The sequence below is a fragment of the Syzygium oleosum genome, unplaced genomic scaffold, assembly GCF_021117445.2.
Source record: "Syzygium oleosum isolate NSW1041296 unplaced genomic scaffold, Sole_v2.1 Sole_v2.05, whole genome shotgun sequence".
In the NCBI taxonomy this organism is placed as follows: domain Eukaryota; kingdom Viridiplantae; phylum Streptophyta; class Magnoliopsida; order Myrtales; family Myrtaceae; genus Syzygium; species Syzygium oleosum.
In genome coordinates this window covers 2,740,047-2,762,215 of record NW_026607489.1, presented here as the reverse complement: position 1 = coordinate 2,762,215, position 22,169 = coordinate 2,740,047, and the positions used below count along the sequence as shown (strand labels likewise).

At 40.2% G+C, this 22,169-nt stretch overlaps 2 protein-coding genes across 2 annotated transcripts; one reads left to right on the top strand and one right to left on the bottom strand.

The window, feature by feature from the left end:
- Positions 1-9,641: 9,641 nt before the first annotated feature.
- Positions 9,642-13,592, bottom strand: LOC115680795 (ent-kaurene oxidase, chloroplastic-like). The gene is made up of 8 exons (XM_030604631.2): positions 13,219-13,592; positions 12,945-13,105; positions 11,808-11,969; positions 11,297-11,437; positions 10,954-11,208; positions 10,556-10,717; positions 10,274-10,468; positions 9,642-10,187 (listed from the first exon to the last, which is right to left on the bottom strand). The coding sequence occupies exons 1-8, from the start codon at positions 13,355-13,357 to the stop codon at positions 9,879-9,881; spliced, it is 1,524 nt and encodes a 507-aa protein (XP_030460491.1). The 5' UTR covers positions 13,358-13,592; the 3' UTR covers positions 9,642-9,878.
- Positions 13,593-20,234: 6,642 nt separating this feature from the next.
- LOC115667437 (uncharacterized) lies at positions 20,235-20,561 on the top strand. The gene has a single exon (XM_030589019.1). The coding sequence runs from the start codon at positions 20,235-20,237 to the stop codon at positions 20,559-20,561; it is 327 nt and encodes a 108-aa protein (XP_030444879.1).
- The last annotated feature ends 1,608 nt before the right edge of the window (positions 20,562-22,169 follow it).

The window sequence follows — 22,169 nt, the reverse complement described above, 5'->3', positions numbered from 1 at the left end:
AGTTACTAGATAAAACATCGCTCCTTTTGGAGCACATGTCATGTAATATTCACATGGAAAATAATACGAGGGTTGCTTTAAAAATGATGTATAAAACCAAACCTTATACATGCCCAATATCCCACACCAAGCTAGCTATCCAGAAGGGTGTCGCTTTCTAATTATTATATTTATTATGCTTTAAAAATTATCCAACAGAAATAGATAGCCTATGTACTTCCTCTCTCAACTTTTCTTCATGCCTATGAAAATATGAACATGGTCAAAATCACAGTATCTTGATGCCACCATCTTCTAATATGCGAGAGTGAGTATTAAGTAAAGTTCCCGTGGGCCTGGACTTGCTGCTTCAATCCGTTCCAGCTTCTTTCAACAACTCGGCCAACCTTCGCTTCTCGGCATCCACATCCGCTGTCCCAAGTTTCTCCTGTCTAATGGAAACAACATTCTCCAAAATTTCAATCGCGTCGTCCAACCTGTGAAAATTGCTACTGAGGTTAATAAGAAGTGGGGAACTACTCATAAAGAAAGACTTAGTCATGCAACAATGAATTACATGGTCTTGGGGACCTGATTCTTCTGCCGGCTAGATTCCAAACATAAAAAAACTAGCAGCGGCACGAATGAAAAGCCAAATGAATGAATTAAAGAACATTCTAACTTGAGCTATCGTTTTCAAGGGACTAGGAGATGATGATAAAACCATGAGGTTTGGCTCAGAAAGGATGGATGTTGTGGAGACTAGATCGCAGAAATACAAATTAGATGGCAAGAATCACGAACGAAGCTAAAAGCAAACAGTCATACCTGCTCATTGCATCATACGTGCCAACCGCAATGCTGCAGACACCTAACGTGTCAAAGTAATATGGTCGATATTCCGTTTCCAAAATACTTGATACTTCTTCAAAGAGTTCTGCAGCCTCATATATTGCATAACATTGCATGCAAGCTAGACCCATTTGGTTTAGTGCGATTCCAAACAAGGGAGACTTTTTCTCCGCACTGATCCCGAATTTCGGAACAGCAGAACTTACGGAGGTTTAAGAATCGGAATATTTTCCCATGATATAATACATAACCCCCATTTGTGCCTCGACTCCTACAACCATATTATGCTGGCCAGGGGCATCAGCATGTATCTTGAAAGCCTTCTTAAGCAAAGTGAGTCATAGCTCCTGTTGGGAAAAAATCAATCAGGAAGAATGGAATAAGACTTTGAGGCGCGAATACACTATATTAAGGAATTATTTGCCCCACAACATTGCTAACGATTATTGGCAAAAATCCTTCAGGATATAATAAAGTCTCGAATGAGAATACCAAATAACAATTATAGTAATTCTCCAAGAACTCTTGAAAGGAAACAATAGGAGAAAAAAGGCCATATCCTTTTTAGAAAGAGATGAAAAATTGAAAAAGGTATTTATTGAACTAGAAACGTGGATAATAAATAGCAAAACCCTTTTGTGAACAAACATACTGCTTTAAAAGGATACAACTATTCTTTTTTTAAACTAAAAATTAAAAATTAAAAATAACTAAAAAAATAACAGCAAAATAACTACCACTCCCATCTTTTCATGTGGGACAAGGACAAGGCACCTCTTGGTTTGTTTCGCAAATAAACTACCAACAATACCCTTTGTTTGTAAAACAAAAATTACAAAATAAAATTTGAAAAATATAAAACCAAAATTTTCATTTGATTAATATGGGATAAGAACACTAGGAGTGCCATAACTTTCGTACAGCGCTCATTTGAGTGCCATAACTTTTTTTTCGCTCACTTGAGTGCCACAAATTTAAAAAAGCGATCATTTAAATGCCATCGGTGATTTGCCTAGTCGGAAAATCCGACATGGACATCGGTTGTTCTACGTGGCATCGCCAACGCTGACGTAGATAATTAATTAAAAAAATTCAAAAATAAAAAAATCCACGTTTGAATGGAAAATTAATAAAAAAATCCACATAGGACAATTTGCCGGGAATGGCACTTAAATGATCGATTTTACTCCGATGTGGCACTCAAGTGAGCGCTGTAAGAAAGTTATGGCACTCCTGCTATCCTTATCCAAAACATTTTTATTTATAAGTGAAAACGTTGGAGAGAGCCAATTAATGCAATTCCTTTTGAACTTTATTATAAGGGTCCCCCGTAGACAAATGTCTTGCATTAATTAATTCTTTATAAAAGTAGGTACCATATTTATAAAACTAGGTACTTCTCATGACTGAGGCCCATTCATAGAAAATCCAAAATATTTTAAATTTAATTTTCAACAAAGATCAAAATTAAAATATCATCAAAACAATTATTATGTACTAATACATAAGTAGTATTAATTATAAATTATATCATTCGACTCTTCTTTTTCTCAACCACCGTACGACCCTTGATTCGAGAAACCCATCATACTCTCTCATTATTTTACTCGCATCAAGTCAAATATAATTAAGTAGGTTAGGTTTAACATTTAAATGAGTAATTATGTGAAAAAGGATAAACGCATAAAGGTCTTTCTCCATCCATTTTTTGACTTTCGACGCTCCTATTACCTTAAACTAACCATAATATCTCTTGCAAGTCAAGATTTAAGATTATTTCTTACCTTTCTTTTCTTTTCTTTCTTTGGAAATTTTGATGCATTTAGAATTGACAAAAAATATGTATCTGCCAATGGTTTGATTGGATTGTCTTATAATGCAATTACAATTATCATAATTTTCTTATCAATAACTAATTATTTCACTTAATGAGCCATACTTTTCAATTTTATCAATGTAGTCCTAAACTTTTGAGCGATTTTTCAATGTAGTCTTTTCCGCCAATTGCCACAAAAAATTGCTGACGTGGCGTTTAGTCATGGCTGGCCATGTTAAGTAGAGAGTTAGGATGGCAATTGTTGATTTCCGTGTCGCAATTTGCGACGGCAATTGGCAAGAAAGGCTATGTTAAATATCGTGCAAATGTGTAGGATTATATTGACAAAATTGGAAAGTTAAAACTGAATTGACATCCATACAATAGGTTTAGGACGAAATTAATAATTTTCCCAAATATTTAAATAATCAATCCTTCAATGGACACATGTATAAGCATTTTTGGGATAAGTACACTAGGAGTGCCACAACTTTCGTACGGCGCTCACTTGAGTGCTACAAATTTGAAAAATTGATCACTTAAGTGCCATCAGCGATTTGCCCTGTCGGAAAATCAGACTTGGCATCGCCGGCGTTAACGTAGACAATTAATTAAAAAAAATTTAAAATAAAAAAATCCACATTGAAATGGGAAATTAATAAAAAAAAATCCACGTAGGAGGGTTTGCCGGAAATGGCACTCAAATGATCGATTTTACTCTGATGTGGCACTTAAGTGAGCGAAAAAAAAGTTTTGGCACTCAAGTGAGCACCATATGAAAGTTACGGCATTTCTACTGTTCTTATCCCGATTAATATACATACATGAAGGTCTCTTTCGAGTTAAACTTTTATTTAGTGCAAGTATCTCAAAACTCTATATAAGTTATAAGTAGTTGTAGCAGTAAACTTGTTACTTTTATAATAAAACTGGATAAACCGCACATATACTAACCTTTTATTTCAACGAGAAGTTCTATAATTTACTTAGCACTATTATAGCTAGGGGTGAGCGGTTATAGGTTCTTTATAGGTTCTACTTGGAACTTGGAATCTATCCGCTGGAATAGGTTCTTAATTTTTTGGAACCTAGAACCTACCCTATCATAGGTTCTAGGATTGGTTCTAAGGTCTACCCAGGTTCTACCTATATTATTAATTGAGCAATTGCAGTGAATCATCACCTTTTATGATTACCAATTGTTTCTATAATCCACTGACAATAACTTATATTTAGACACGAAAATATGAAATATTAACAAAGTAAAAGTCTTGGTCATAAAATAGAAGCTTAGACTAGTAATTGTAAATTATACACTCATCATCGGATGCCATGGAATACTGTAGTATCACGCGAAGACATAGACCAAGAAAAACACAGGCTCCAAGTTCCACCTACCTAGAACCTAGAACCTACCCGTTGAAATAGGTTCCCCAATTTTTTGGAACTTGGAACTTACCCTGCATACCTTGGAACCTGGAACCTCCAGGTTCCCACCGGGCATTAGGTTGGTAATTCTTATTCATGTTTTATGAGCTCTTTAGAAAATAACCCTAACTTTCATAAAATGCGACACCATTATTAAGGTCATATAGGTGAAGTATCTACTATGTGTTTCCGTTATTAATAAACACATTACTAATTTGTATTATACTTTATTAAAAATATAACTGAGCCTACAAAACGTAATAGACGATACCGACTTCGCATGTCCGGGCTAATGTCAGTATCAAACAATCACTTTTAGTAACTTATTCTTACCCATTACACCTTATAACTAGTAATATACTAGTATTAGGTTGGGCTACCAATACTCGTAATTTTACTTAAAGGGTTTCAGCCCCAATTCTTTTGAGGTCATCTTTACGACATCTCTTGGTAGAGCCTTTGTAAAGGGATAAGCCAGATTGTTGAATCAATTGTCTCACATAATTGGACTGATATGTCTAGACTTGCCATTATTAGTGCTACTATAAGCTCTTCCCAAAATAGCCTGACTATCACAATGGTAGGTAATGAAATATTCAATTTGAATCAGATAAGATTAATTACCGAAATTGTAGATAACACTTCCAAATTGAACTCGACGGACTGCTCGGGACAACGGTGACCGGCAATGCTTCACGATGTGGATGGTGAGGCTCGACTGATGCTCTCAACTGGACTCACGGCAAGGACAGCTGAGGTGTGGACTTCTCGGTCTCGCGGTATGGACGTCTGGCAGTGGCTGGCTGGCGGAAAGGCTCCGCTAGCAAGGACAAGAGGGACGGCTCGGCGTCAAACTCGCGGTGGTGGCTCTACCAAGAGGGCTGCTCGGGGTTGTGGTTGGCATGGTGGAAGCTCACAACTAGGGGACAATGTCCGGGAAGCTACAAGTAGTGATATTCGTCGGAAAACCTGCAACGACAGAGAGCGAACTCACTCGGCTCGATATGGGACTTGTACAGGCTCACGGCGGTGGTGCCTCAGCCAAGGTACTCTCTATTTACTGCTGGTTCGTGATGGTGCTAGCGCTGGAACCACGCCAGGGTAGTTGGACAGAATCGGGTTGTCATCGGAACAGTAGGGACGGATCGTGGATGCGCTGCTGGCTCCTCGGTGCAGGTGCGGCAAGCAGCAAAAGGCATTGGGAATGCTTGGGGGGTCAACAAGGGATCGAGCACCTTCACGTCACGATCGGCAAGGGCATAACTGCTTCGTTGGATCACGACCAAACCAAGGAAACAACAACACGGTTGTTGCAGGGGGACTTCTTGTCGCGGGACAATAGGTCGGTAAGGGCAGTAGCTTCGTCGTCTCGCTATTGGGATCATAGGGGCTCACGAATGAAGCAGCAGTAGCGACGAAGGGCATGCGGTTGACCAAGAAGCAACGACGTCTTTGGAGCACGCCAGCGACGGGATGTCTCAGCCAAGAGAGGGGGATTTGGCCGAGAGGTCTCTCTCCCTCTTGCTCTCTCAAGTGTATTTCTCTATCATGCTCTAAAATGCTCAATTACTGACCTTTGACTTTTGAGGTATATATTTGTAATTATAGAGTTAACCTAAGTTTTTACGGGCTTAATTTATGCCTAATAAGATAACAGGTTGAATAAACTTGAGAGTTTTCATTAATTAATTCTCATGGGCTGAAATCTGATTAATTTAAGCTCAATGAGGCCCTCTCCCTCCTTATGAAATTCGGCCAGCCCTTGTCCTCTGGTGAGGCCGAATTTTGCCCCTTTGTGAGCTCAATTACTGACAGGCTTTAATCTATTAAGGGCTTATGCTAATTAAGCACAAAGCCTTTTACCCTCATGGGCTCAATCCAACTTAATTAAAGCTCAATAACCTTGATTTTGGACTTGAAATTTCGGCCAATTCCTCCTTGTGCTGGCCGAATCTTGCTTGTAGCACGAGCCAGTCCTTGTGACAGATTCAAGTTCATTCACCACTGCTGGTCCAGTTAAAATACAAACGCAACTAATGAACTAAATGATGAATGCTTTTAAAACCATATGCTATTAAATTATATTATTTTTTCTTGGGGGTCAAAGATTAGTCCCTAATTTTCTATTCAATTGAACTCTAAATAATCAGCCAAAATTTAGGAGTTAACACTTAACCATAATGGCGATTGCTTCCGATATCCTCGTGGACCAACAATGGGGCTCCTACTGATTTAACTATACTTACTAACCGACTAACCTACTGGTGCGTCATTTTTTGGTGTTAACACTGTCTTACATTAGGATATCGAGTACGGTGATGTAAAATACCATGATTACTCTTGTTTCAGCCATATTGACATTTTTCTCCATGTTCAAAGTACAATTGTTTGAATAGGATGTTATCTTTGCTTTTGTGAACTATGGAAGTTTGGCATAAGGACACTAAAAGTGTCAAAAGTTGAGTACAATGCTCACTTAAATGCCAAAATTTTCGTATGGATCACCCAAGTGCCACTTTAAAAATAACGACCACTTAAGTGCCAATTCTGATTTGGGTCGTCGGAAATCTGACGTGACAATTTTTTATCAATTTTTCCGACCCATGTGGCTCGCCGGCATGCCCAGTCAGAATCAATAGTCCCAAATGACATAGATTACATGTTTGTCCCAAATAAAAAACCCTAATTTGGCGGCCACGACTTTAGCTTGTTTGCCATTTTTTTCCTAAAGTGACAAATTAGGGCTAAATTAGGACATAGAAGCAAACTAAGCACCGAAATCATGTTCTTCTTCACGCTACAACCCAAGATTAGAGGATAGTTATTGATGCCCTCGATCGAGAGCCCCAATTTGTAAAGAAAATCAATTCGCTCCTTCATGGCCTCGACTGTTACCGGAAGCTCCAGCTCGTTGAACTCGTCGGGGAAAATCCCAATCCCACAAAGGAACTCATAAACCCTAGCACGATTCTCCATCCTCTCACTTTCCATCTCCGCCAACCTAGGACAATTATATAGGAACGAGGAGGAGTCCCTATCCACCCGGCCCAATCAAACCCTGTTCGGCCTTATTGTGGTCGCATTGTCCGACCTAGAGGACGAATTTCGCTTCGAGATGGAGATCTGGAATCGCGAGATTGGCAAGATTCGACGGTCGTAGCATCTCTACAAGGGGAGGTTTGATTGCCATGAGGGCTTGAATGAGAGAGAAAGAGTGAGCAAGAGAGAACGACAAAGAAAGAGAGAATTTTTCTAGTGTGGCGTCGTTTTGTGATTAAAGGCCACCTCATAATCCACGTCGATGTTCTTCTTCTTTTTTTATGAAAAAGCTACTTAGGCATTAACAAGCCACATAATATTTTTGACCGGCATTTGTGGTTGGATGCACTTAAGTGATCGTTTTTTCTTCGATTTGGCACTTAAGTGAGCCAAGCAAAAACTTTTAGCACTAAAATGAACACCGACGAAATTTTTGGTAGTTCTAGTATCCTTATGCCATGTAAGTTTTATGGTTTAGAGCACCAACGAAACTTTTGATACTTTTAGTACTTCTAGTGTCCTTATTCAGGAAATAAAAATACATGTGAGGTTGAGTCCAAGATGACTAATAATGTCCACATACTGCTCCGTCTATGAAGTGCATTTTTTTTTTCTGTTACGAGATCCTTGGTATAATTCCCCTATAACTTGATTTTTCTCATTTCTTGAGTGGTAACTCTTGGATGGACCATTGAATGTCGAAGCGATCCTCGGAGGTCAAACTAACTAAGCAGCAACGGTCATCGTGGAGTTTAAGTCAAATGCATATATATATATATATATATATATATATATATATATATGTGTGTGTGTGTGTGTGTGTGTGTGTGTGTGTGTGTGTAGGATGATCATGCGCATGCTTGTTCTGGCATCATGATTTGATGGCTCGATAGCTTCGGATGTTGAGAACTCTGAGTTTGCAGGTAACTTTCTTTCTGCCTTAGATATTTGGCCAAGAATTTTTCGTCGGAGAATTTTTTTCATCTTTTAACGAGAATTATTATTATTTTTTTATCAAGGACTACCTCTTAGGAAGCTTTTCTCATTTTTCGCTTCATTTTAAGAAGTTATTTTGTTTTTGGGGATAATTTTCCAAAATGTCTTGAATCTAAGCCATTCTAGTCCTAATCTTTTCAATTCAAATAATTTAGTCCTAAACTTTGACGATTTTCCAATGTAATCATTCCGGCCAATTTTGTCAAAAATCGCTAATGTGGACGCCAATCATCTTATATGACACGGCTAGTGTTGACGTGGATGAGTTTTTCAAATTTTTTAAGTTTTATGAATTTTATTTTCCTTTCTTTATCTTTCCTTTTAATTTTTTTTTATTTTCTTTCCTATTTCTCTCCGCCTGTTTCTGGGGCCTCAATGATGGTTGGCCGCAAGTGAGGGCCAGGACACCCTTCCTGTCCATCGGCGAAGCCTCGGGGACCGCGGGAGGGAAATAAGGAAAAGAGAAAAAAGAAAAGGAAAGAAAAGTAAGAGAAAAAACAAAAAAATTCAGAAAATTTTAAATAATTGCAAAAATCGTCCACATTAGTGCCGACTGTACCACTAGGACGGTTGGTGTTCATTGGACCGTCACGTCAGCAACTTCTATCGAAAATTAGCCGGAAGAACTACATTGGCAAATCGTAAAAAATTTAGGACTAAATTGGCCATTAAAAGGTTTAGCAATGAATTGGCCATTGCACAATAGATTATGATTTTTTAGACAATTTTTCCTTTTTTTTTGTATGGACATTTGATATCTTGTTTGGAGTGGCTCTATGTATGGCGTCATCAATGTGATTGAGATTCGTCCGAGTTTGTATGAAGATTCCTAGCACAAAAATATTTTACATGTGCTGTCACTTCAGACTCAAGTAATCACTATTCGAGCAAACTAAACACTTAGAAACCGATTGGCACATTGAAAAATGCTAAAGATCAGTAGTGTACACATGTTAGCAGAAAGGAAAGGAACAAAAGCATCTGAATTGCATCACAAACAAATTTTGTCAGTCTTTGCTGTGTAATGAAACTTTCAGGAGTCATGGGTAGACCTGGCTAATGTAAATTTGCCGTAGACACACCACACAATGTGATAGGTGATCTAAGAGCTCAAAAAACAAAAGAATCTGATCCAGGCAGACCAATCGTAATCCTATCCTAGCATTGACTCTAGATTCTATGTTGGTAGTCCTTGTAACATTTGCAATCTATCATTCTGTCTTCATTTCCACCGAAGCAGCTCAAATCATGAATTTGCTGTTCTTTTGAAGGAAATTAATGCATTTCTTGTTCCTACTAATCCAACTAAATTAGAGAATGATAATTCTTTCAATCGACTCGAGGAACCAAAAACCAATATAACCAGCCCCAACTTCGGTATATTGTTACGGGACTAAAATGGATCATTGCCTAAGCAAACCTATCTTTGAGTCCTTACCTCAGTTTTTACCACAAAGCAATGTGATCTTTTTTCTTGTAAGGGCCCTTGAACCGATGAACATAACAACGTAATAGCATTAACTACGTGATGACATAGCAAGATGGCGACACTTCAAGCAGGGTCAGCCTCTTCATTTTTCATCAAAACCAACAAAAAGGTAACGTCCAGACTAGTCCTCCGTCTTGCTTATACCAGCGTTGCACTTTGTTGAAAACATCTACCACACAGCAAGACTTAGAAACTATTTATCAGCAAAACAGGACAAAACCACTGGATTACATAGAGAATTCTCCTACTTCAGTGGCTACTATGCTTTCTTCATTCCAATCATCTTGGCTTCAGCATTGCTTGCATTGGGTGAAGCTTATGAGTCGTCAGTCCCACTGTATCGACATTTTCTTCCTCACCATCCTTCAGTCGCCATTCAAACTCCTGGACTAGTCTGCCGATGGCTGCGCAAGATATTAGCATGGCCTGAAGAGCTCCAGCACAAACCCTTCTCCCTCCTCCAAAGGCCGATGTCTTGAACAAGTCTGCTGGGTCATACTTCTCATCGAGAAATCTCTCGGGCATCCACTCTTCTGGTTTCTCATATATCTTCTTGTCCATGTTACATCCATATATGTTTATAGTAAGCTAGAACAACACAATTCGAGCTTCAAATTCCTTATCCAACATGCAAGACACGGAATAGGCATAAAAAACCCTATGTAATTATTTACCTGGCTTCCAGCCGGGACAAAGTACCCTCCTAATTGGGTATCTTCATGTACATAGCGCGGAGGAATTATTGGAACTGGACTATGTTTCCTCAGAGTTTCATGGAATACAGCATTCAAGTACAGAAGCTGAGACAAGTGGTCCTCTGAGACGGTTTCAGAACCACAAACTTTTTGAATCTCCTGGACGAGTCGATCCTGTCAAGGAAGTCACAATTACTTAAAGCTTACGTGAGAAAATCAGATACAATCGAAAAAATGGATAAGTTGAATAATTAGCTAAACCTGGCATTTTGGATTCTTAGCAAGTTCATACAAAGCCCACTCTGTTGTGACCAGAGTGGTATCAGAAGTCTCGATGATTGGCTCCCAGAGCAAAATGGTGATCTGCTCCTCAGAAAGCGTCTTGGATTCAGATATCAGGAAGTCAATATAACTGTTCGCTTCCTGCTCAGAAGTTGACCCAACTTACTACAAAAGCTACAACTAATTCAAAAAAATAAGTTGAAGCAGAAATTCGTTTATGTTTTAAAGAACTGTTCAGCATTTAGTACTGGTAAATACTTTTGAAGCCATCCAGAAAAACTCATACTTCCACATTAAGCAAAACAGAAAAGTGTCGTTCTTTGTTCCTCAAAGTTTTCAAAATAAAGTTCTCAAGGAAATTTCAAAACAAGCACTACCTCCCCTGAAGCGATTCTCCGTTTCTGCTCCTTCATTAGGGCTTTCGCCACCACTTTCCTGCGGAAAGCCAGTTGTTCAATCTTCTTTTCCCAGCTTTTACTAGGAATCCATCTCAGGTAAGGAAAGAAATCCCTCCAGTCCACCTCAATTGCACCAGCCATCATGTCCGACACCATAACCTTGAACATTTCCTCTTTGGACAACGTTGTCCCAAGTTCCTCCACATATATGGATTTCACCTCCTGTCCCAAAGCCTGAAACGCAATTACCAATTGACCCTGATCTTTTGCTTTTCTTTTCTTGTTTTTGTTTAGAAAGGATAGAAAAGAAGAGGTAGCTTACTTGTTTGAGTGCCAGCGCAAATAGTTCATTCTGGAAGACTTTCCTGAAATTGACCGCTTCAAGAGGATGGCCATCTACAAGGGCATGTAATTGTCTAGAAATGTTTTCCATCATGGTGTCTCGGAGGGAACGTAGCCGCTTCTGCGTGTAGATGCACATGAACAAGCACCAAGTCAAAGTGACAAGAATCTAGTGGTAAGATCTCTCTCTCTCTCTCTCAACATTTTCAAGAATACAGTTCAACTGTTTCGAGTAGATATCTATTCCTGTATTGATTTGTGCAAAGACATCTTCACTGTTCTTTATCAGCAAATGGTTGCTCTTCATCTACACTGTTTACAAATGTTCGCATAAACTTGCTTGTTTTGTTATTCCTACTGAAAATAAACCCATTAATAATTCTGGATGATTTCAAAATATTCCCTGATTATGGCACATAAATCAAGATTCTAGAAGCTTATCGTGCATGCATATGAACACATGTCCAAAAGAGAGACATCTATCAGCTTACCTGAGCATTCACGCCCAAGACACCTGCAAGGATGTATCGCTTCACCATCTTGTGGAATTCATCATAGTCACTCATAGCAACCATACATTTATCGGCTGTGAGGATCCGCAGGGCATTTGACAGCTTTCTCGTAGAGATTGATGAGAATCTAGTAACCAGAGCCTGAAAAAAGAAAGGAGGATGCCTGAGCATTCAACAAAATATTTCAGAACATCTTAGTAGCACAAGATCATTAAAAGCTAGGTGCTGAGTGCAAATTATTCTGAATTGTGTACTTCTATGAAACTTCTTCCAAAAATTCTTTATCCCACCCCCAAGCGAAGATTTTGCAATCTCTTTGTTTACCTTTCTCCTAGTCTAAAATCTTGTGTCTTCCACTAGGTGGAAAAGTTTTCATTTCATGGAGATCACTTACAAACCAGTCTGCCAAACCCCAAACTGTCAAGAAATGGAATAAAGAGTTTCCAAACATTTCACTGGAAAGGAAGAGACTTCTCCTATACACATTAGATTAAATAGATTTATAAATAGATAGACTCTCTTTCTAAACTTCAGTTTTTTCCTTTCTCGTTTTCTCAAAACTTTTCCATATTCATTAGCTAATTTGATGTTTATTGACTGGAAAAATTTAGGCATCCCTGCCATGCAACTCACATGGAAAAACAAGTGGTTGACGGAGAGTTAAATTAAAGCATAACTAATTTCTCTGATCACTTTCAACTTATTCGCCCTTTGACAACACTGCGCCACATTATAAAAAACGAAAGTAGTTTAATGTAGTTTATAAATGCAGAGACTTGTGATGACTCCACCAAGCGAGAACTGATAACAAGTACACTCCTAAGTTTTCGTCATAGCCAGAAAGAATGACAGCCTATTTCAACAAATGACAAGAGTCATCTGTATACAGCATGGTGACAGCTGTTACCATACCATTAGCTGCTGCGTAAGCCCAGCTTTGGGAGCGAGATAAGGAAAATTTTCAACACCTTACTCAAGGGGCAAGATATAAAACTATTTTATGCAATTTCATATATTATAGCCTATATCTTATGAAATCGCACGAAACACCAAGCGGGCAGAGTGACCCGGCTCTCGCCAGCTGCCTCTTGGTCATTCACTGGCCATTAGTATTACCTCTTTGGCAACATCAGCGGAATTGAGTACCACCAAAGTAGTAGCACCGGTTCTGATGGAATAAACAGGGCCATAAGTTTCAGCCCACTTTGTAAAGGTCTTGTGAGGTTTCTTCTCCTTCAGTTGAAGCAAATTCCCCACTATGGGCAACCCAGGAACCTCTGCATCAAATTCAAGTACCCCAGAAAGAAAAAACAAACACAAAATCATCATTACAAGACACAAAAAGCGCTCACTGTTTCCAGTTCTTTTTCTCAGCAGAAACAAAGATTACCCGGTAAAGGTGGAAGAGTGGACTGGCCATTAATCTTCTGGGTGGAGCCGAGTTTCCTCAAGAAGAAAGAGAAGAGCAACAACAGTGAAAGCCCACCAAGAATGGCCGTAGTGGCAAAAGGCAACGGCAGTTCTTGCATATCTAGGAGCGTGGAAATAGCCGTTCAGATGAAACTTGGAAGTTAAGAGCCAGTGATTCTTGAACCGAATGAAACGAAAAGAGATGACTAATAAAACAGACAGCTTTGGGCTAATTTATATAACAGGAACTGTCGCCTAGGACAGATCGGTCGCAGCAATTAAAAAACACAGAAGCCGAGTAGACTGAGTAAAAAGATTGGTTTATCGATTTGTGCAATTTATTAATTGAAGCGTGCAAGACGTTTGCAATAAAACGAGGAAGCGAACGGCGAGCACTGAGCAAAAAGTGAGGGAGGATTCTGAGTGATCGGGCTTTAGTCGTTTTCTTCAGTTGTTATGTACTCGGAAATCTCATAAAGTTTGTGCCTTTTTTGTCTTCTTACGAAATAGAGAAAGATGTCTGGTGGGAGGATTCTGAGGAGACACTGCAGGTGTCGTGTCAGACATAAAAGAGACCGGGAGAGGTGATTTGCTTTCGGGGGCATATCATAATCACAAAAGTAGGTTGGTATAACATTATTGGGGATACATAAATAAACGAAGACGTATTTTAATAGGCTGAAAAATTGTATACTTAAATTTCGTGATAAATTAAACAAAAGTTACCAAAAATCATAAACTATGCTCACTGTGACGTATTACATTATATCTGTGTGACACATTTACCCTTCGTCAAAGTTTTATCCATAAGAACAGTTAAAAATTTACTTACATTGACGCCAGAAAACAAACACCGTTGACATGACGCCCACATAATTTAAGTAAAATAAAAATGACGTTGTTTTGCCTGAAAAATCATGTAACGAAACTTTGATTGAGGGTAAATTGTTCCGTAGGTCAAGTTTGAAGTTTTTTATGTCACAAGAAAAAATTTATGATAAATATGTCACAATGGACATAGTTTGAAGATTTTCTATGACTTTTTCACTGATAAATTTGGCCCTGTTTTTTAATTAAAAAGCTGCACACTCTTGCTTAGAGTGAATTTGCTAGGAGAACACCTTATAGGATATAAGATCTTCATCTTATTATCGTTAAGTTCTCCATCAAAATGAGCTTATGCATCAGCAGATGTAGCATAAATTATGACATGCACAGAAACACATTAATCGCAATGGCCTTGTTCACCTAATCTGTCAAAGTAAAGCTGTTTCTCTTTCGGCGCCCAGAAGGTCGTCGTCCGATCCTAGCTGGTGTTTCTGTCGCGACTTTCCTAAAGATGAACCACCAAGGCAAAGTTAATGGGTTACTAAGCCAAAGAGTTACTCTCCCAAACCCATACCAATAATAACTTTGGGGTTTTGATTTAATTTAACGTGCAATTTTATTTATTTATAAGTCGCCACTAATCTATTACGAGTCAATTAGAAACTAAGTAAAGTATGGATAATACACTTTACTTCTGCAAACCAAAGGGCAAAAGCATACCACAAGTGCCATAACTTGTATACGGCGATCACTTTGGTGCCATAACTTTTTTTCGGATCACTTTGGTGCCAAGTCGGAGGAAAAGAGATCACTTTAGTGCCAATTTGGCAGGAAATCCAACGTGGCATTTTTTATTAATTTTTGACGCCGACGTGGCTCGTCGGAGGCTGAGTCAGCGTGTACAGTCAGCATTTTTTATTTTAAATAATTTTTTTCAGCGTGTACAGTCAGCATTTTTAATTTTAAATATTTTTTTCCTTTTTTTTTCTTCTTTCCTTTTTCTTTTCTTTTCTTTTTTTTCTTTTCTACCCTCGCCGGCCGGTCGCCGGTGACCGGTCGGCCACCGGCGAAGCCCGGGAAGGGCTGGGCGAGGGCGGCCTTGCCCATGGCCGGCGACAGCGAGGGCTGCCCTCGCCGACGCCGGCGAGGGTTGCCTCGCCAGATCCGGCGAAGGCGACCTTCGCCCGCCCGGTGAGGCTTCCTCGCCCGACGCCGGCGAGGGCGGCCCTTGCACGGGCGGGCGAGGTCGCCCTCGCTGAGTCGGGCGTGGGCGACCCTCGCCCAACGCCGGCGAGGGTCGCCCTCGCTGAGTCGGGCGTGGGCGACCCTCGCCCAACGCCCGGCGAGGGTCGCCCTCGCCGGATCCGACGAGGGCAACCTCGCCGCGTCGGCGAGGGAAGCCCTCGCTGAGTCGGGCGTGGGCGACCCTCGCCCGACGCCGGCGAGGTCGCCCTCGCCGCGTCGGGCAAGGGAAGCCCTCGCACGGGCGGGCGAGGGTCGCCCTCGCTGAGTCGGGCATAGGTGACCCTCACCGGTGTCGGGCGACCTTCGCCGGCGTCGGGCGACCCTCGCCGACGTCGGGTGAGGGCAGCCCTCGCCTGGGCCGGCGAGGGCTGGCCTCACCTGTCGCTGGCCATGGGCAAGGCCGCCCTCGCCCAGCCCTTCCCGGGCTTCGCCGGTGGCCGACCGGCCACCGGCAACCTGCCGGCGAGGGGAGAAAAGAAAAAAAAGAAAAGAAAAGAAAAGAAAAAGGAAAGAAGAAAAAAAAAGGAAAAAAAATATTTAAAATTAAAAATGCTGACTGTACACGCTAAAAAAAATTATTTAAAATTAAAAATTGCTGGCTGTACACGCTGACTCAGCTTCCGGCGAGCCACGTCGGCGTAAAAAATTAATAAAAAATGCCACGTCGGATTTCCGGCCAAATTGGCACTAAAGTGATCTTTTTTTCTCCGACTTGGCACCAAAGTGATCCGAAAAAAAGTTATGGCACCAAAGTGATCGCCGTACACAAGTTATGGCACTTGTGGTGTACTTTTGCCCAAACCAAAGATATCATAGATATGGGAACTTGGATATGCTCTAATACTCTTTTGGTACCTTTTATCTTTATTTTTAAAAATACATTTGCAAGCAGTCTTGGTGAATTTTAAGCTTAAACCATTAAGCTACGAGAGATGATCATGCGAGAATGCAATCAAATAATGTAACACTCAATAAATCAAAGTGATAAATAAATTGCTGGAAAATAGGCAAAAACCTCAGTACATTAAGTAAAGCATGACTTCATTATGGTAATGCCCCAAGTGTTCAGCAAGACTGTTAATTTAAAATTGCATGCATGTTTTTAACATGGTTTCTAAATGCAATGACATTTAATTCTTTTGGGGTTTTTATTTTTTTTATAAAAGTAAAAAGTGTCAAAAAAAGTCCTAAACCTTTGGCATTGGTGCCAATTCAGTCCTAACCCTTTTTTTTGTGCCAATTCAGTCCTAAACCTTTTGCATTTGTGCCAATTTAGTCCTAAATTGATGCCAATTTAATCCTAAACATTTTGCATTGGTGCCAATTCAATCATAAACCTTGTTTTTGTGCCAACTCAGTCTTTCCGGCCAATTTTGGCTGGATTTTGCTGACATAGACGCTGGCCTGCCGACGGTCGGTCACTGGCGCTGATGTAGACAACTTTAATAATATTTTAATATTTTTTTTGAATATTTTTTTTCCCCTCCCCTCCCTCCTTCCTCCAGCCGGTCGCTGAACCAGCGACCGGCTAGAGGCCAGAGGCCGGCACCGGCAAGGCTCGCCCTCGCCCACGACAGCAAAGGCGAGCCTCGCCAAGCGACCGGCGAGGCTCACCTTCGCCGTCGCTAGCGAGGGCGAACCTTGCCAGCGGCTGGGCGAGGCCTAACCTCGCCAGATCCGACGAGTTTGAGTCGTCAGATCTGGCGAGGTTGACCCAACCTTGCCGGCCTCTGGCCTTTAGCCGGTCACCGGAGGAGGGAGGGGAGGGGAAAAAAGAAAAGAAAAGAAAAAAACAAAAAAAAGAAATAAATATTCAATAAAATATTAAAATATTATTAAAGTTATCCATGCCGGTGACCGGCCGTTGGCCGGTCGATGTCCACGTCAACAAAATCTGGCCAAAATTGGCGGGAAGGACTGAATTGACACAAAAACAAAAGATTTAGGATTGAATTGGCACAAATACAAAAGGTTTAGGACTGAATTGACATCATAAAAATGTTTAGGACTGAATTGGCACCAATGCAAAAGGTTTAGGACTGAATTGGCACTAATGCAAAAGGTTTATGACTGAATTGGCACAAAAAAAAGGTTTATGACTAAATTGACATCAATGCAAAAGGTTTAGGACTTTTTTGACACTTTTCCCAAACCATGTGCTATGCATGTGATGCAATTTTAATCTAAGTTATGTCTAAGTAATTCTAACTTAAACTAATGACACGTGACATGAATTATTTAATTAAATGTAAACTAATTCTGACATTATGAACTAATTTAATATGCAATTAGATTTATATGAACCTAGGCATATATTCACTAAATGACATGGATACTATGACGTGGATATGATGACGACGAGTGATTTATGAAACTAATTCTATATGCATGTTATTTTTTATAAATTTTCTTTTAAAGCTAAAATGGGAAACTACTTACAGTATATAATGACCTAACTTAAATTAGGTAATTTACTAAATTACTACATTGCTCCTAAAATAGGAAATTCTTAATTAGGAAACTAATCTATCGTAAATAATGCAATGCAACTTTTTTTTGTATTTTTATAATAAAAATATTTCCTAAATTAATGACATGCAATATATAAACCCACATAATTAAATATTCACCACATCCAAAATAGGAAACAAAGGTAATTGGATCCAATCTTAGGCCTTAAGATCAAAAACTCAATTATATGCAACGAGGAAATTTCCTATTTGGGATACACCTAAGATCATATGCCATATCAAGGTTAGAATAAAGTAACTCTAATTTAGGCAAATCGCACATTTAAATTATGCGAGTTTAAGAATTACCTAAATTTTAGTATACCGAACCGAAATGAACAATAGCAAGGGGTGTTCACCGTCGACGAGTGGTGAAACGAGCAGCGACAGTGAGGCTACGGCGGGTGTGATAGGAGAACAACGAATTAAAGCGGAGGGACGCTTTGAGCCGTGAAGGAGGACTCCTCGAAGTGCTGCTCGTGTAGGACCTTCAAGGAGGAGTACGGGGGCAACCGCTAATGGTGGATGGAACGCCCCGGATGAAGGACGTCAAGAGAGATAATTCGTATAAGTGCTGGACCCGCGCCTCCTTTCTTGCTCAGTCTCTCGCCTCAATCTTCAGAGAGCAAAACCGTGTGTAAATTGGTCAAAAATGAATATGGGTGCTTGTGCTGTTATATTTGTAATGTGATCCCACATTTAGGTTTGACCCACGTTTTCTCTTTTGAGTGACGGTTATCCACTGTCGGTTTTTTCCACGCTTCGTACCCCTTCGGTGACAACCTCTTCGGTAACCGCCTTGATGGGAAGCGGTTTATAAAGATGAACGTTCATTCCATAAGGGTTAACACAAGGTCTAACACAAACCCTCTGATTCGGTAATACACCATCAGTACGCGAGGGGATTGGGTTAGTAGAGTGCGCCCGTAATCGTTTCGAATTGACGTCGAACTACCGTGGATTTCCGACGAACGTAAAGTTGAACAATGGCTGGAGGTCAGTTTATTTTCGATCCTGTTTTCCGCATTTGATTCTAATTGTGCTTGAATTTTGTTCTTCTATGCATGATTAGAATCCTTCAGTTTTAATCTTACATTTGGTATCAGAGCGTGATTAGTGCCTCTGCCTTGTTCTTGTTGAATTTTTGGTGTATTTTTCGGGGCTTTTTGAGATGAATAGTAATTCGGACTTTTTGGGGCTAAGAGGGAAATCGCTGATTCCGGCCAAATTCCGGCGACCCACCGCTCGACTTTGGACCGGCACGGTCACACCGCCATGGAGAAGAATAGCCCTAAGTTAATCTGGCATTTCGGTGATTGCCGGAGGCTGTTTGAGCGGCGGAAGTTGCAAGTTGGGGTTTATGCGTTTGGACGGAATTTTGCTTGATTCGAGTCTATTTCTTGGTTGTTTTAGCCGAATTTTGGGTCCATATGGTCGCGCTGATGTGGTCTCCGAAACCCATTAATTATTTTGGTATGATATGGGCTACCGAAGGAGACCCATTCGGACGAATGCACGGCGGAACGGAGAAGAACGGCGAAAAATGGCAAGAAAACGCTTCTGTTCGCGCGGAGGAAGAAGCGCGTGGCCGCCACGCGCGCGCAACTGCTGGCGCGTGGTCTCCACGCGCGCGCAACTGCAGGCGCGTGCGGCCCACTCGCGCGGCAGTTGCAGGCGCGTGCGCCGCACGGTAAAGAATGCGCGTGCGCGCCACGCGCCCGCGCATAGGGCAGGCGCGTGCCGCGCACGCGCCCTGGGACTAGAGAACTCCTCCTTTATTTTTTACGCTTCTGCCCCTGCCTTTTACCCATTATTACCATTCTGCCCCTTGCCGAATTAAGTTTATTGTTTTATCCTTCATGCATTTTATGAATATTTTTATGCATGAAATTAAATGTCCAGTGATCCATATATTTTAATTAATTGAGGAGTAGCCACAGCATCTTTAATTAATTAAATTATATATTAAGAGCATTCGGACCACATTTGGAAATGGACATTGATTGTAATTAATCTTATTAATATGATGAATTTTATCCCACAGGAATTTTCATTATATTAATTTGATTAATTAGGTTGAAATATCATATTATTTTTCTTAATTTACCCACAGGGATTAAGGAAAGGAATATAATATGATAGTTTCTTCATGAAGAATTTATGAATCTATTTAAATTAAAAACTTAGCCCACAGGCAGTTTTTATGTTATGTGATTCATATTTTGTGACATGTTTTACATTGGTAGAACATGATATATGTTGATTTTGCCTCAAATTTTGTGACATAAGCATGATTGTTTGATATGCAGTTTTACAACCTGTGAATTTCTTTGAATTTAAGAGTGATGTTCCCATACTGAACGGTGAAAACTATAAAGTTTGGAAGGAGTCAATTTTTCTTCAATTGGGGTGCATGGACATTGACTATGCTATAAGGAAAGACGAACCACTTGCTCCTACTGACACGAGCACTGCAGCTGAGATAGCCCTTTATGAACAGTGGGAGCGGTCCAACCGCCTTAGTGTGATGTTCATAAGGACTAAAGTATCTCCTAGTATCCGTGGTTCAGTCGCTCAGCATAGCAATGCTAAGGCTTTATTGGAGGCCATTGATGCGCAGTTTGAGACTTCAGAAAAGGCACATGTCATGACCCTGATAATGAAGTTTTCATCTCTAAAGCTCACAAGTGTTAGAGGTGTGCGTGAGCACATCATGAAGATGAGGGACATTGCAGCTTAGCTGAAAAACCTTGAGGTTGAGATATCTGAATCATTTCTTGTGTACTACATTCTGAACACTCTCCCACAACAGTATGCACCTTTCAAGATCTCCTACAACACACATAAGAATAAATGGTCAATTAATGAACTTATGACCATGTGTGTTCAAGAGGAAGAGAGGCTGATTATGGAATTGGGAGAAAGTGCTCATTTGGCAACACAAGAAAGGAATAAGGGTCACGGCAAGCAGAAGGGGAAAGGTAAAATACCTCCCCAAGCTGACATTAAGAAGGAATCCAAATGTTTCTTCTGTAGAAAGAAGGGGCATATGAAGAAGGATTGCGTCAGATTTAAGGCCTAGCTCGAGAAGAAAGGTAATCCAACCTCTTATGTTTGTTATGAATCTAATATGGCTGATGTGAGTCACAACACTTGGTGGATTGATTCTGGTTCTACAATCCATATTTCGAATTCCTTACAGGGTTTTCAAAACCACAGGAAGCCAGTGGGAAGTGAACAAAGTATCTATTCGGGAAACAAGATGTGTTCGCATGTAGAAGCTATTGGGACATGTAGATTAGTTCTCAATAGTGGCTTTGTTTTGAATTTGGAAAGGACCTTTTATGTTCCAAGTTTCTCTAGAAACTTAATTTCAGTTTCAAGACTTGTGCCTTTGGGTTACTCTTTTAACTTTTCAGATTCAAACTTCAGTTTATTGTTTAAATCTGAAATTGTTGGGAGTGGTATTTTGTCTGATGGTCTTTTTCGAATTAATTTACAAGACAATGCCTATTATAATGCGATGCATGTTCATGACAATGCTGATATAAAACGATGTGTTGTGAATGAAGATTCCTCCATGTTGTGGCACCGGAGATTGGGACATATCTCCATAGATAGAATTAAGCGATTAGTAAATGATGGAGTACTCGGTACTTTGGATTTTACTGATTATGATATTTGCGTGGACTGCATAAAGGGAAAGCAGACCAACAAGACAAAGAAAGGTGCCAAGAGGAGTACAGACATATTAGAAATCATACATACGGACATTTGTAGTCCTGATATGGACTCGTATGGTCAGAAATACTTCATCTCCTTCATTGATGATTACTCACGTTACATGTATCTCTACTTGCTTCATAATAAACATGAAGCGTTGGATGCCTTTAAGGTTTTTAAGGCGGAAGTAGAGAAACAATGCGGCAAGCAAATTAAGATCGTGAGATCAGATAGAGGTGGAGAATTTTTATGGTAGATACACTGAAGATGGACAAGCACCTGGTCTGTTTGCAAAGTTTCTTTAAGAGAATGGGATAGTTGCCCAATACACTATGCCAGGTTCTCCGGACCAAAATGGCGTAGCAGAAAGAAGAAACCGAACTTTATTGGACATGGTGCGGAGTATGCTTAGTAGCTCCAAACTTCCTAAGTCCTTGTGGACTGAAGCTCTTAAGACGGCAGTGTACATATTAAATCGAATTCCAACCAAGGCTGTCCCAAAGACGCCTTTTGAGTTATTCAAAGGTTGGAAACCAAGTTTGAGACATGTACGCGTTTGGGGATGCCCGTCTGAAGTAAGAGTCTATAATCCACAGGAAAAGAAGTTGGACCCAAGGACTGTAAG

What these genes read in the sequence shown, in the direction of transcription:
- LOC115680795 (XM_030604631.2), bottom strand. Translation starts at nt 13,357, where the DNA reads ATGCAAGAACTGCCGTTGCCTTTTGCCACTACGGCCATTCTTGGTGGG. An exon ending in TCTTGGGCGTGAATGCTCAG is followed by an intron (nt 11,438 to 11,807) that starts GTAAGCTGATAG and finishes ATCTACACGCAG; the next exon opens with AAGCGGCTACGTTCCCTCCG. An exon ending in TTGTCCCGGCTGGAAGCCAG is followed by an intron (nt 10,188 to 10,273) that starts GTAAATAATTAC and finishes GTGTTGTTCTAG; the next exon opens with CTTACTATAAACATATATGG.
- LOC115667437 (XM_030589019.1), top strand. Translation starts at nt 20,235, where the DNA reads ATGGACATTGACTATGCTATAAGGAAAGACGAACCACTTGCTCCTACT.